This window comes from Dermochelys coriacea, chromosome 3, assembly GCF_009764565.3.
Source record: "Dermochelys coriacea isolate rDerCor1 chromosome 3, rDerCor1.pri.v4, whole genome shotgun sequence".
Lineage (NCBI taxonomy): Eukaryota > Metazoa > Chordata > Testudines > Dermochelyidae > Dermochelys > Dermochelys coriacea.
Window position 1 is genome coordinate 118,640 of NC_050070.1, and position 15,651 is coordinate 134,290.

The following is a 15,651-nucleotide window of genomic DNA, read 5'->3' on the forward strand; positions in this document are numbered from 1 at the left end:
GCCCGAGGACCAACCCTTGGGGCACTCCACTTGATACCGGCTGCCAACTAGACATGGAGCCATTGATCACTACCCGTCCAGCCTGACAATCTAGCCAGCTTTCTATCCACCTTATCGTCCATTCATCCAGCCCATACTCCTTTAACTTGTGGCAGGAATACTGTGGGAGACAGTGTCAAAAAGTTTGCTGAAGTCAAGGATTCTCCATGGACCAACAGACCAAGAAAGGGTTTTTGAATAAATATCCTGGTTTTAAATAAACTCTGGGCCTTCTTCCTGATCCAGCAAACAGACAGGACCCCAAGTCCACAGAGGGCCCTAATACTTAGGGAAGGATTGGAAGGACTAGGCCTACTGAGGTGCCATAAGACCATGTGCTTGGTCTAGGCTGGAGCTGTAATGAACATGAATCCACAAGGAAATCCCTTAGATGGGGTGTTGAAGGGCTGCTCCTGCCAGAGCCCATGCTAGGGTTGGGGTGATCTCTGGTAAGCTTATTAGCAACTGCGTAGGTTCTTTATTGTTTTTAATATGTTTTCCTTTGCAGTGTTTTTACCTTAAGAATAAAATGGGCTTGCATAAAAAGAGCTGTGCTGTAACTAACTGTAAGTGTGGACACTCACACTGTTTTCCATGTCTGAAGAGAAAGCACGCAGCTGTGTTTGGGTAGCCTGCCTCTGCTAGGAATAATACAGTGAAGGCAGGGAACTGTGCAGCATGAGAATACCCAAGTTGGAAGGGAGTGCTCAAGAAGGGCCATTGCTGGAGAGCTGGAAGCATGAGAGTTATGTGTCCTTGATGGACCACTGAGGGGAAACAGAGGTGCAGTTGCTCTGAACTGTCCCACATGGTGGGCACAGGTTTCTCTTCCACTCTTGTCATTTCCAACCTCTCCTCCTTCAGCCCATTCTTTTGAAGAATGGCTCCATTTGACTCCCCGCTTCCTGTTCCACATCACAGTTACCTGCCTCTCCCTGACTCTGACCCATTCACCTTCCTCTCCAATTTTGGATTCATAACTGTCGCTTTTGCTCTCTTCACAATTTCCTACCCTTGGTGTCTCCAATGGCTACACTGATGACCTGTCTGATCCCTGGCCTCCCACCTCATTTGACCGTCAACCCTGCATCAGCTCTCTCACTCACCATAACAGCCATGCACTTGACCTCTGATCTCCCCTCCCAGGGGGCATGTTGTGCAATTCCAAGCCACAGGCAGCCTTGCTTTTCCTTACCTTGATGGTCAATATCATCAGTATCACTCTCTCTCTCTTCATCTTCCTCATCCAAAGTTCCTCGTGTCATGATCAAGTCAGAGGGGCCCAATGCAGAAGTGTCAGAAGAATCTAGTGAGAAACAGAAGCTTCTAAAGACAAAGTCTCATACTGACAACAACCTAATTCCCTAATATGTCATAATGCAAGCATCTGCACACAGCAACCACAGCTACTGGTACCTACCCTACAAATATGGACCACATCCCATGGCCCCCAAAGACAAATACATGCGCTAGAATGTGAGATGCTACACAGTAGCATGTTCCCTGTAGAACCCCACAGATTACAGCTCCACCCATATTGTTGAATTCTTGTTGGATGCCAATTTAATTGCTATGTCACCCTGCCTGGAATGTTTTATCAACACAGTCTATTTATTTCTAGCATGCCCACTCCCCTATCGGCTAGGCACAGGGTTTCTTCTTTCCCTTACCTTCTGCTGGGGCTAACTCATAGAACACAGGTTCTCAAACTGTGGTCCGTGGACCACCAGTGGTCCGCAAGCTCCATTCAGGTGGTTCATGGATTGTTCCCTCTAAGGTGTGTGCCCGGGCAGCCGCACATGAGAGAATGAAGGGCCACCCACCTAATTGTGGAGCCACGCAAGTGTGGCTCCACTAATTAGGTGCCTGGACCCTGGAGAAGATGCACATGTAAGGTTAGGTGGTGGCCTTGGGGGAATAGGGTGTAGGTGTATATCTACGATATAACCGCATTTGCTCCAACCCCTCAGACAGAGACAAACACCTACAAGATCTCTATCATGCATTCTTACAACTACAGTACCCACCTGCTGAAGTGAAGAAACAGATTGACAGAGCCAGAAGAGTACCCAGAAATCACCTACTACAGGACAGGCCCAACAAAGAAAATAACAGAACGCCACTATCCATCACCTTCAGCCCCCAACTAAAACCTCTCCATCGCATCATCAAGGATCTACAACCTATCCTGAAGGACGACCCATCACTCTCACAGATCTTGGGAGACAGGCCAGTCCTTGCTTATAGACAGCCCCCCAACCTGAAGCAAATACTCACCAGCAACCACACACCACACAACAGAACCACTAACCCAGGAACCTATCCTTGCAACAAAGCCTGTTGCCAACTCTGTCCACATATCTATTCAGGGGACATCATCATAGGGCCTAATCACATCAGCCACGCTATCAGAGGCTCGTTCACCTGCACATCTACCAATGTGATATATGCCATCATGTGCCAGCAATGCCCCTCTGCCATGTACATTGGTTAAACTGGACAGTCTCTACGTAAAAGAATAAATGGACACAAATCAGACGTCAAGAATTATAACATTCAAAAACCAGTCAGAGAACACTTCAATCTCTCCGGTCACACAACTACAGACCTGAGGGTGGCTATCCTTCAACAAAAAAACTTCAAAAACAGACTCCAACGAGAGACTGCTGAATTGGAATTAATTTGCAAACTGGATACAATTAACTTAGGCTTGAATAGAGACTGGGAATGGATGGGTCATTACACAAAGTAAAACTATTTCCCCATAAAGAAAAGGAGTACTTGTGGCACCTTAGAGACTAACAAATTTATTAGAGCATAAGCTTTCGTGAGCTACAGCTCACTTCATCGGATGCATTTGGTGGAAAAAACAGAGGAGAGATTTATATACACACACACAGAGAACATGAAACAATGGGTTTATCATACACACTGTAAGGAGAGTGATCACTTAAGATGAGTCATCACCAGCAGTGGGGGGGGGGAGGAGGAAAACCTTTCATGGTGACAAGCAAGGTAGGCTATTTCCAGCAGTTAACAAGAATATCAGAGGAACAGTGAGGGGTGGGGTGGGGGGGAGAAATACCATGGGGAAATAGTTTTCCCCATGTTATTTCTCCCCCCACCCCATCCCCCACTGTTCCTCAGATGTTCTTGTTAACTGCTGGAAATAGCCTACCTTGCTTGTCACCATGAAAGGTTTTCCTCCTCCCCCCCCCCCCGCTGCTGGTGATGGCTCATCTTAAGTGATCACTCTCCTTACAGTGTGTATGATAAAACCCATTGTTTCATGTTCTCTGTGTGTATATAAATCTCCCCACTGTATTTTCCACCAAATGCATCCGATGAAGTGAGCTGTAGCTCACGAAAACTTATGCTCAAATAAATGTGTTAGTCTCTTAAGATGCCACAAGTACTCCTTTTCTTTTTTCATAAGACAAGTTTTCCATTCCTCGGATCATCCTAGTAGCCCTTCTCTGTACCTGCTCCAGTTTGAATTCATCCTTTTTAAGCATGGGAGACCAGAACTGCACACAGTATTCCAGGTGAGGTCTCACTAGTGCCTTGTATAATGGTACTAAAACCTCCTTATCCCTTCTGGAAATACCTCTCCTGATGCATCCCAAAACCGCATTAGCTTTTTTCACAGGCGTATCACATTGGCAGCTCATAATCATCCTATAAGCCAATACTCCAAGGTCCTTCTCCTCCTCCGTTACTTCTAATTGATGCTTCCCCAGTTATAACTAAAATTCTTGTTATTAATCCCTAAATGCATAACCTTACACTTCTCGCTATTAAATTTCATCCTATTACTATTACTCCAGTTTAAAAGGTCATCCAGATCCTCCTGTATGATATCCCGATCCTTCTCTGAATTGGCAATACCTCCCAGCTTTGTATCATCTGCAAACTTTATTAGCGCACTCCCACTTTTTGTGCCGAGGTCCGTAATAAAGAGATTAAATATGATTGGTCCCAAAACTGATCCTTGAGGAACTCCACTGGTAACCTCCCTCCAGCCTGACAGTTCACCTTTCAGTAGGACCCGTTGTAGTCTCCCCTTTAACCAATTCCTTATCCACCTTTTGATGTTCATATTGATCCCCATCTTTTCCAATTTAACTAATAATTCCCCATGTGGCACGGTATCAAACGCCTTACTGAAATCTAGGTAAATTAGATCCACTGCGTTTCCTCTGTCTAAAAAAAATCTGTTACTTTCTCAAAGAAGGAGATCAGGTTGGTTTGGCACGATCTACCTTTTGTAAAACCATGTTGTATTTTGTCCCATTTACCATTGACTTCATTGTCCTTAACTAATTTCTCCTTCAAAATTTTTTCCAGGACCTTGCATACTACAGATGTCAAACTAACTGGCCTGTAGTTACCCGGATCACTTTTTTTTCCTTTCTTAAAAATAGGAGCTATATTAGCAATTCTCCAATCATACGGTATAACTCCTGAGTTTACAGATTCATTAAAAATACTTGCTAATGGGCTTGCAATTTCAGGTGCCAATTCCTTTAATATTCTTGGATAAAGATTATCTGGGCCCCCCGATTTAGTCCCATTATGCTGTTGGAGTTTTGCTTCTACCTCAGATATGGTAATATCTGCCTCCATATCCTCATTCCCGTTTGTCATGCTACCATTATCCCTAAGATCCTCTTTAGCCTTATTAAAGACTGAGGCAAAGTATTGGTTTAGATATTGGGCCATGCCTAGATTATCTTTAACCTCCACTCCATCCTCAGTGTTTAGTGGCCCCACTTCTTCTTTCTTAGTTTTCTTCTTATTTATATGGCTATAGAACCTTTAACTATTAGTTTTAATTCCCTTTGCAAGCTCCAACTCTCCTTGACTTTTAGCCTGTCTCACTTTATCCCTACATGTTCTGACCTCAATAAGGTAGCTTTTCTTGCTGATCCCTCCCATCTTCCACTCTCTGTATATTTTCTGCTTCTTCTTAATCACCTCTCTAAGATGCTTGCTCATCCAGCTTGGTCTACAACTCCTGCCTATGAATTTTTTCCCCTTTCTTGGGATACAGGCTTCCGATAGCTTCTGCAGCTTTGATTTAAAGTAATCCTAGGCCGCCTCTACCTTTAGATCCATAAGTTCTTCAGTCCAATCCACTTCCCTAACTAATTTCTTTAATTTTTTGAAAGTCAGCCCTTTTGAAATCAAAAACCCTAGTTGCAGATTTATTTTTGTTAATCCTTCCGTTCAGTTTGAACTGAATTAGCTCATGATCACTTAAACCAAGTTAAATTACTTCACCACACAAAACCCTTTCATTACCTGCAAGTGAGTTGCTCTCCATAGCCACAGAGCCCATGTCTTTCCACAAACGTTCCAGCTGCTCTTTCTGCTGCTTGCTCTGGGCTTTTGCCTACACAAGGGAACATTTTAGTGTGATTAATATAACACCCACCACAGTCTCTGGACACAGTTAAAGTAACACAAGTAAAACAATATTTCCGCTCTAGAAGAGAGGACTACCCCAACATTGGGTAAATGTATGAGTCAATAAATGGACTTTACAGCAGAATTTGTTGGACCAGAGGAGGGAAGTGAATTTTAGACCTGAGGGACCTCCACCAGGAGCACTTTAAGCCATCCAGTGTCAACTGTCACACTAGTGCATTGAGAGAGGTGACTCCTGGATATCCAGAACTCAAAGCATGTAGGGGTACAATCTGTTTTGTTTCAGTGGAATACAGTGACTTCAATTAGTTATTCTTGAGTCACTGAAAACAGAATTTGGACCACAGACTTTAAACACTATCAACACCTAAAGTTTCAACTTGAAAGGAATAGAAAGCCAGCAGAGTCTTTAGAGAACTGGTACAGCAAGTTCCACAGTCAAAAATGCTCAACTGATCAACATTCTATGTTAGCTGGAGTGTGACAGTACTAGTCTACATGGGGCGTATTGCAGAAATATGATTTGGTGGTTAAAAATTATTCTCTGAAAAATATTTCTGCACCCTAGACAGGAACTTTGGGGTAGGAGCAGGGATCATAAAGATGATTCTAGCTATTGTTCAAAGTTGTGCATAGTGAAAGGTAAACCTCAAATTGTCTGGAGGTTCAGATCACTTTATATTTTATCTCAAAAAGAAAAGGAGTACTTGTGGCACCTTAGAGACTAATAAATTTATTAGAGCATAAGCTTTCATGAGCTACAGCTCACTTCATCGGATGCATTTGGTGGGGGGGGGGGGGGAGAAACAAAAAACAAAACAAAAAAAATTTTTTCCACCAAATGCATCCGATGAAGTGAGCTGTAGCTCACGAAAGCTTATGCTCTAATAAATTTGTTAGTCTCTAAGGTGACACAAGTACTCCTTTTCTTTTTGACAGGATAAGCAGCCTTGTGGATAAGGGGGAAGTGGCAGACATGGTATATCTTGAATTTAGTAAAGCTTTTGATACTGTCTAACATGGCCTTCTCATAAATAAATTAGGGAAATGCAACCTAGATGGAGATACTATAAGGTGGGTATACAACTGGTTAGAAAACCATTCCCAAGGAATAGTTATCAGTGAGTCACAGTCATGCTGGAAGGGCATAACGAGTGGGGTTACACAGGGACCAGTTCTGGGTCCGGTTCTGTTCAATATCTTCATCAATGATTTAGATAATAGCATAGAGATTACACTTATAAAAAGTTTGCAGATGATACCAAGCTGGGAGGGGTTTTGCAAGTGCTTTGGAAGATAGGATTAGAATTCAAAATGATCTGGACAAACTGGAGAAATGGTTTGAAGGAAATAGAATGAAATTCAATAAGGACAAATGCAAAGTACTCCACTTAGGAAGGAACATTCAATTGCACACACATAAAATGAGAAATGATGGCCTAGGAAGGAGTACTGCAGAAAGGGATCTAGGGCTCATAGTGGACCACAAGCTAAATATGAGTCAACAGTGTAACACTGTTGGGGGGGGGGGGGGAGCAGCAAACATCATTCTGGTACATATTAGCAGGAGTGTTGTAAGCAAGACATGAGAAATAATTTTTCCCGCTCTACTCCACTCTGATTAGGCCTCAACTGGAGTATTGTGTCCAGTTCCGGGCGCCACATTTCAGGAAAGATGTGGACAAATTGGAGCCAGTCCAGAGAAGAGCAACAAAAATGATTAATGGTCTAGAAAACACGAGCTATGAGGGAAGATTGGGAAAAAAAAAACCAACCTGTTTGTTTAGTCTGGAAAAGAGAAAACAGAGGCAACATGATAACCGTTTTCAAGTACATAAAAGATTGTTACAAGGAGGAGGGAGAAAAATTGTTCTTAATCTCCGAGGATGGGACAAGAAGCAGTGGGCTTAAATTGCAGCCAGGGAGATTTAAGTTGGATATTAGGAAAAACTTCCTAACTGTCAGGGTGGTTAAGCACTGGAATAAACTGCATAGGGAGGTTGTGGAATCTCTATCCCTGGAAATTTTTAAAAGCAGGTTAGACAAACACCTATCACGGATGGTCTAGATAATACTTTGTCCTGCCATGAGTGCAGGGGACTGGACTAAATGACCTCTCGAGGTCCCTTCCAGTCCTATGATTCTATTCTATGGTAATAGAAAAGTTCAGGATGGCAAGGGACAGCCCAGAGGAAGAGAAAAAAAAAGGGTACAGTAACCTACCAGCCTGGAGCTAGAATCCAAACTTTGCATAAAACAGGACAGCCAGAAGACATTTTTTGTCTCTAACATGAAAGTTAGATCTCCGTCTTCTATTTTATTAACACACTTGATATCTTAATGTAAGCCAAAATGGGAATTTGAGGTTGTATACAAAGACCTAAAACGTCACTTTGGAAGGTCATAACAAATGGTGCCCTCCACCCCTCAAGGTACATGAATCTTCTAGATTAGTTACCCCTTGAAGATAAGTGATTATAAACTATGCACAGGATTCCAAGAGTAATTTCTCTACAGCTTGTATAGTAGGATTATTCACTCCTTGCTTTATAATCTATTCCCCACTGTACACACCCTACACCTTATTTGCCTTCCTCATGGCTCTCAGACACACTGTCCAAGTCTTAACACATTCAATTACTAGTACTAAAGCATTTGGACGGTGCGTGGTTTGTAGAAAAGACTGCTGTACAAAATAAAACCGCACCATATCAAATCTACCAAAAGGAGAGACTGAGGATGGGTCTCAGGAAAGAGCTTTTCACTGTAAGTGTGATTAGTAAATTAAATAATGGGCCTCTGCAGTGCAGTGGAAATTTAAATCCAGATTGGATAAGTCTTTTAAGGAAAATAACCAGAATATACTCTGAAGCTGGGGTTCTGAAGGAAAGGTGGAGCAGACTAATTGGCACTCTGACCCCAAAATATACTGCTTGTGTGTGAAATACTTGTAAACCTTTACCAATGATTTTCTCAGACGCTCATATTCTGGACGATACTCCCTGAAAAGAGAAACATTTTGAACATTTACTTATAAACATCTGTCCATTACCTAAGCCTCTGAACATATTTCCATTAATCTCCTCCCACACTGTGAACCCCTTGGCCCCAGCCCAGAGCCTGTACCCCCTCCCAAGCCCAAACTCCCTACCCCAGCCCGGTGAAGGTGAGCGAGAGTGAGTGACCAAGAGAGGGGTGGATAGAGTGAGAGGGCAGGGTTTTGGGGAAGTGGGGGGGCCTCAGGGAAGGGGTAGGGTAGATCCTGGGTTGCCTTTAAATTCAAAAAGTAATTTTGGGCGTAAAAAGGTTGGAGACCACTGGCATAGAATATCTTCACCAGACATGCTACAGCAGTGCAGCTGCACTGATGTAATGCTTCTAGTGTAGACTAGCCCTACCATTCAAGGTGAACTGGCCTGTTAACACCGCTGTGGTCATAGGACAAAAAAGGGGGTTAGTGGGTTACAGATCCTGTCTTTATTAAGACCATGATTTTCAGCGTCTAGCAAACTCATGAATTTAAGCTCCTAGACTCATCTTTTGAAACAGATGAGTCAAACATGGAGTGACTGCTTTGTGAAAAGTGTTCACCCACAAGTGATAGGGTGTTTTTGTTTTAGGATTTTCCTGTCAGAGTTCATTTAAGAGACAGTGGTTCTTAACCTGGGGGGCACTCACCCCCTGGAGGTGTGAGACAGGCCAGACTTTTTTAGTAGGTAAATCATCAAAAACACAAATTAAGCACAGACACGTAAGTACAACTACTTTCTTTCATCAAACCTATGTTTATATGTATATAATTCTCTCTCTGTCATTCTATAGTTATGTTATATCTAGGTTTAAAGAACTGACCTACTTCAACGATTTTTGATAAGGGGTGCGAGAACATATTTTGAGAACCAAAGGGGTGCAGTAGGCTGCAGTAAAGGTTAAGAACCACTGACTTAAGAACACAGTGATTGGTTTCACCCACATAGCTGTTATTGGGACATTTAAAATGTACTGGATGAGGTAGATCACATTGTGATAGAGATGTGTAGGACCCCTAGATCGTGAAAGGTGTGTTGGGGGGGTGGGATGTCCTATTGAGTATGGGTTGTAGTTGTTTCATAATACTCCATATGGGTTCCAGTGTGGGGTAGTAGGTGACAACAAGGGTTAGGAGTAGAGACAAGTGTCTCACAGGTTTGAAATTCATAGGCCTGATTAGAAGGGCTAATTCCTGGCAGCACTCCCTAGCCTAGAGTTCTTTTTGCAACTGTACCCAGTAAAAAAAAAAAAAAAAAAGATTTACCTCTCACAGATGCAGGACTTGTTTCAGTTTTTCAAGACTTTGTCACCTCACGATTACACTACTCTGGCATGCTTTACATGGTGCTACACAGTGGGACTATTTGGAAGCTAAAGCTATTGCAGAATGCTACTTATTAATTGGGTTTCACATAGGCAGCACATTTCACCAATGCTCCATGACCTACAGTCTACTCACAAAAAGAAAAGGAGTACTTGTGGCACCTTAGAGAAGGTGCCACAAGTACTCCTTTTCTTTTTGCGAATACAGATTAACACAGCTGCTACTCTGAATCCAGTCTACTCACAGGTGTCAAGTTGGAGTTAAGGTGTTGAGTTTGGCTGTATAAGGCAACCAAACAATCTGGCAGCATTTCATGAGGGGAGAGGCACAACTGCGATCAGCAGAGATGCCTGACCTGGAGCTTCACCAGTTTAAACAGGAGAGGGCTTGCTGGCAGGATATTTTCTGTGAAGGTTCCTTGCATTTGCTCACCACTGAGTCTGCCAGAGCCCTGTTGTGTTTGCTTTCTGGACACAATGCAAACCTAGACTATCTTGAGGCAAATCTAAGGAGGAGGTGAGTTGAGGGGTTCTCTGTACTGGTGTTTTGTGGATTTTCTATTGAGCAGTTACCAATTTTGAAATTCATGTCTGGACAGTTTGTGTGTTTGAATGTCTTATTTGTGTATTCTAGCATACACAGGACAGGTGTTTTATAACAAATACTCTAGGCCAGTGGTCCCCAAACTTTTTTGGTTGTCAGCCCTCCCCCACACATCCCGGAGCCATGGTTGGAAGCCAGGAGAGCAGCAGCTGGGCTGAGCTGGGTAGCACTCTCTCACTATCCCCTGTGGGGGCTGGTCTGGGCCCCACTGCACTCTCCTAAACATTCCTCCACATCCCTCTAGGGGGACACACCCCACAGTTTGGGGCCACTGCTCTAGGCCAACTGAGCTGCAAAAGACCAGCACGCCGTCAACCAAAGGAACAAGCACATGAATTGGTAGCTGAGCAGCATTCTTTAGATCAAGGACACTTTCTGTCACATTGAAAATCACCACCTCACCTCTCGTATTCATCTACAGCTTCAGAGACTTTCATAAAAAATTCATCCAGTCCTGTACCCAGCACAGCAGAAACACCAACCACCTACAAAAGAAATGTATGTTCCAGAAACTAAATGAGAGATAGTTCATACAAAGGATTATAAATAATGTGACAAAGTTCCTCCTCTGCCTTGGTGGGTCCTGCGCTTATTGGTGGATTTTCTCGCCTCAGTGGTTCACGGCAGCCCTCAGTTTGGCCACTTTCGTGGCTCAAATCTGCCATTCACTGAGTTAGCCTCATCACTGGCCAGCACGGGGAAAGGAAGAACAACAATCCCCGCAGTCTCTGCTGATCCACCTAGTGGATCGGGAACAGGCCAGAGACATTCCCCCCTGGTGGAACCCACAGTCCAGTTCAACTCCTCCGGTATCAAGTAGGGAGTTTGAGGGGAACCCAGGCCCACCTTCTACTCCGGGTTCCAGCCCAGGGCCCTGTGGATTGCAGCTGTCTACAGTGGCTCCTGTAACAGCAGCGCGACAGCTACAACTCCTTGGGCTACTTCCTCATGGCCTCCTCCCAACACCTTCTTTATTCTCACCACAGTACCTCCCTCCTGATGTCTGATAATGCTTGCACTTCTCAGTCTTCCAGTAGTAAACCTCACTCTCAGCTTCGCGTGCCTCTTGCTCCCAGATCCTTGCACGCACCACAAACTGAAGTGAGCTCCTTTTTAAACCCAGGTACCCTGATTAGCATGCCTTAATTGATTCTAGCAGCTTCTTGATTGGCTGCAGGTGTTCCAATCAGCCTGTCTGACTTGTTTCCAGAAAGTTCCTGATATTCTGGAACCTTCCCTGTTACCTTACCCAGGGAAAAAGGGACCTACTTAACCTGGGGCTAATACATCAGCCTTCTATCACTACTGTAGCCATCTGGCCCGACCCTGTCACATTAACCTTTATGGGAGATGAATTCTGGAGTTACCAATCAAAACAATGACTAGGGAAATAACCCATTGGGACTGCTATCAATTTAAATTTAATTACAACTACAATCCTTCAAATGACCCAGAACCATCAAGCTGTATATATAGCCTACGTTCCTGTCATTGCTACATTCATCATCTCTTCCTCACTCACTCCGTTTGTTACACCCACTTATTTTGTTTTGTCTTTAGACTTAGGTCTTTGGGGCAAAGACTAGGTCCTTCCTATACACATGTATAGTGTCTAGCACAACAGGGCTCCAGTCCTCATTGGGGCTTTTAAGCACTGCCACAGCATAAATAATAAAGACAATGTGACACTGACAATATAGTATCTTTACATTCATAATGTTCAGCTGAATCATAGTAAAAAATATGGGCAACACAATCCAATACACGAAAATAATGAATTCCTTGTATATAGGAGAGAGGCAAGTGCAGGGGAAAAAAAATCAAGTCTGTTTTCTAATTAAAGAAAAAGATGGGTTATCATGGGGTATAGAGCAAATCTCTCATTCTGGGACAGAAACTAAAAATTCATCTTTTAAACATATATATTATGGGCTCCTAGAGCAATACTGAGGCAAATTCATAGATTCCTAAGGCCAGAAGGGAACCTTGTATTTACACAGGTAAGATTAGAACTATTGGTCTCTCTTCTTCTTCTTCCTGTTTTCCCAGCTAGCTGGGGTTGGGTCACTGGATCAGTTCTGACATGATTGCCAGTCCAATGCTCAATCCATACCCACTTTGTGAGTCCGTACACAGTCTATCCACAATTTTCTCAGGTGCCCTCTTAGTCTCTGCCTATGAACTCTAGTTTCAAACATCTAACAGGATTCCCTTCATTCATCCTTCATACATGCCCAAACATCTCAGCCTCCACTCTTGCTGCTTCTCTCCAACACCACAGATCTTGGTCTCACTCCTGAGAACGTCATTCCACATGAGGTCCAGCAATGTCACTCCCTCATGCCTTTAAACATCTCACTTCAATAGTTTCAAGTCTTCTCAAGTGCCTCTCTTTGGGTCACCCACATCTCTGATCTGTATAAAAGAGCTAGTTTTACCATGGTTTTGTGTAGTTGTCCTTTAAGTTGCAAGGACATCCATTTATCATAGAACATTACACTTCCGCTGCACCAGACTTCTCCTGCACTCAAAGCCTTGCTTGTGGTTCTCTATTGATTTTGCCATTTGCCGTTAATCAGCCCAAAAGATACTTACCACAGAAGCCTGATTTAGGTGCTGGCTCTCAATGTTGATATTTGTCTATCTTGGTTCCACCCAAGCCACCCCACACGATTTTAGTCTTTGCTTTACTCATTCTGAGGTTACAAATTTGTTAGTTTCCTGTTCCAGGCATCAATTGCCTGAACCAAATCCTCCTCAGCATTGGGCATTAGAGAAATATTGTCTACACAGATCAACTTAGAACAATATTCCATTTTTGATTTTCTTATTGATGAAATTCATCACAATTATGAATAGTGAGGGACTAAGCATTGATCCCTGGTGGAGCCCTCCTTGCACCTAAATACCCTCTGTTACACCAAAGGGCATCCACACTTTAGTCATGGAACTGTCTATTGGTCTCTCTCAGCCTCAAAATCTATGCGGAAAGCTACCATTCAGAGTTTAGGTCTTGTATTATAAAGCAGCTCAGTACAATTAACTATTTAGCACGATAAGTGTGCCTAGCACTATTTTAATGACTTATATGATGTCATGATTTTCCAGATGCTTAACACAATTAATATTGACAAGGGGGAAGGAATACAAGCCAGAATAGGGAATAAAGACTATTTAGATAAATCAGAATGAAATTCACCCTAAGGTACTTAAACTAACTAAAGCAATCTTGGAACCTTTGCCGATTACATTCAGGAACTCATGGAGGACAGGTGTTCTCCAGCCCTGCAGGGCAAGGGCAAACACAGTATCCATCTTTAAAAAGGGGAACAAAGAGAACCCAGGGGATTATTGACCAGTCAGCCTAACCTCAACATCTGGAAAATACTGGAACAAATGATTAAACAATCAATTTTTAAGTACTCAGAGGATAATAAGAATAGGTGTAATAAGAAATACCCAGCATGGGTAGTCAAGAGCAAATCATGCCAAGCCAACTTAATTTCCTTCTTTGACAAGGTTACTGGCCTAACAGAAAAGAGGGGAAGCATTAGATATGATATCTTGCTTTTAGTAGGCTTTTGACAAGTCCCACATGACATTATGATATGCAAACTAGGGAAATGTAGTCTAGATGAAATTACTATAAATTGGCTTTACTGTCAAAGAGTGGGCATATCTAATGGGGTCCCGCAGGGGGTCAGTCCTGGGTCTAACTACTATTAATATTTTTATTAATAATTTGCATAATGGAGTGGAGAGTATACTTATAAAATGTGTGGATGACACCAAGGTGGGAGGGGTTGAAAGCACTTTCAAGGACAGGATTAAACATAAGAACAGCCATATTGGGTCAGACCAAAGATCCATCTAGCCCAGTATCCTGTCTTCTGACAGTGGCCAATGCCAGTGGCCCCAGAGGGAATGAACAGAACAGGTAATCATCAAGTGATCCATCCCCTGTCACCCATTCCCAGCTTCTGGCAAACAGAGGCTAGGGACACCCTGCCCATCCCGGCTAATAGCCATTGAGGGACTATCCTCCATGAATTTATCGAGTTCTTTTTTGAAGCCTGTTATAGTCTTGGACTACACAACATCCTCTGGCAAAGAGTTCCACCGGATGACTGTGTGTTGTGTGATAAAATACTTTCTCTTGTTTGTTTTAAACTGGCTGCCTATTAATTTAATTTGGTGACCCCTAGTTCTTGTGAGTAAATAACACTTCCTTATTTACTTTCTCCACACCAATCATGATTTTATAGACCTTTATCATATCCCCCCCATAGTCGTCTCTTTTCCAAACTGAAAAGTCACAATCTTATTAATCTCTCCTCAGACAGAAGCTGTTCCATACCCCTAATCATTTTGGTTGCCCTTCTCTGTACCTTTTCCAAGTCCAATATATCTTTTATGAGATGGGGCAACCACATCTGCAGATCATTTATGAATATGTTGAATAGGACTGGTCCCAGTACAGACCCCTGGGGACACCACTATTTACCTCTTTCCATTATGAAAATGGACCATTTACTCCTACCCTTTGTTTCCTAAAACATAAGAATGGCCATATAGGTCAGATCAGATGGTCCACCGAGCCCAGTATCTTGTCTTCTGGCAGCAGCCAATGCCAGATGATTCAAAGGGAAAGAACAGAACAGGGTTATCAAAGTGATCCATCCCGTGTCTGGCATTCAGAGGCTTAGTGACACCCAAAGCATGGGATTGTATCCCTGACCATCTTGACTAATAGCCACTGATGGACCTATCCTCCATGAATTTATCTAATTCTTGTTTTAATCCAGTTATATTTTTGGCCTTCACAATGTCCCCTAGCAATGAGTTCCACAGGTTGACTGTGCATTGTGTGAAGTAGTAATTCCTTTTGTTTTAAACCTGCTGCCTATTAATTTCATTGAGTAAGCCCCGGTTGTTGAGTTATGTGATGGGTAAACCACACTTCCCTGTTCACTTTGTCCACAGCATTCATGATTTTATAGACCTCTATCATATTCTCCCCCTCCCCCCCGCAGTAGTCTCTTTTCCAAGCTAAATAGTACCAATCTTTTAAATTTCTCCTCATATGGAAGATGTTCCATATCCTTATCATTTGTTGATCTTTCTGTTCTTTTCCAAAATACCTTTTTTGAGATGGGTCGACCAGAACTTCACACAGTATTCAAGGTGTGGGAGTACCATGGATTGATATATTGACATTATGATGG

The 15,651-nt window shown here is 42.9% G+C and overlaps 1 protein-coding gene across 8 annotated transcripts in view; it reads right to left on the reverse strand.

The window, feature by feature from the left end:
• Window positions 1-15,651, reverse strand: part of GPN1 (GPN-loop GTPase 1) — a 131,736-nt gene that overhangs the window by 74,543 nt on the left and 41,542 nt on the right. For 7 of the 8 annotated variants that reach the window (XR_006279605.1, XM_038394973.2, XM_038394971.2 and 4 more), the window contains exons 10-13: window positions 10,829-10,911; window positions 8,432-8,471; window positions 5,344-5,434; window positions 1,235-1,345 (exon numbers count right to left, since the gene is read on the reverse strand). Coding sequence is in view for 7 of the 8 variants with exons in the window: in XM_038394973.2 (XP_038250901.1) it covers window positions 1,235-1,345; window positions 5,344-5,434; window positions 8,432-8,471; window positions 10,829-10,911 (325 nt within the window). In the remaining variant the exon portion in view is untranslated. The remainder of the gene's footprint in view (window positions 1-1,234; window positions 1,346-5,343; window positions 5,435-8,431; window positions 8,472-10,828; window positions 10,912-15,651) is intronic. The other variant, XM_038394972.2, reaches the window with a different exon arrangement.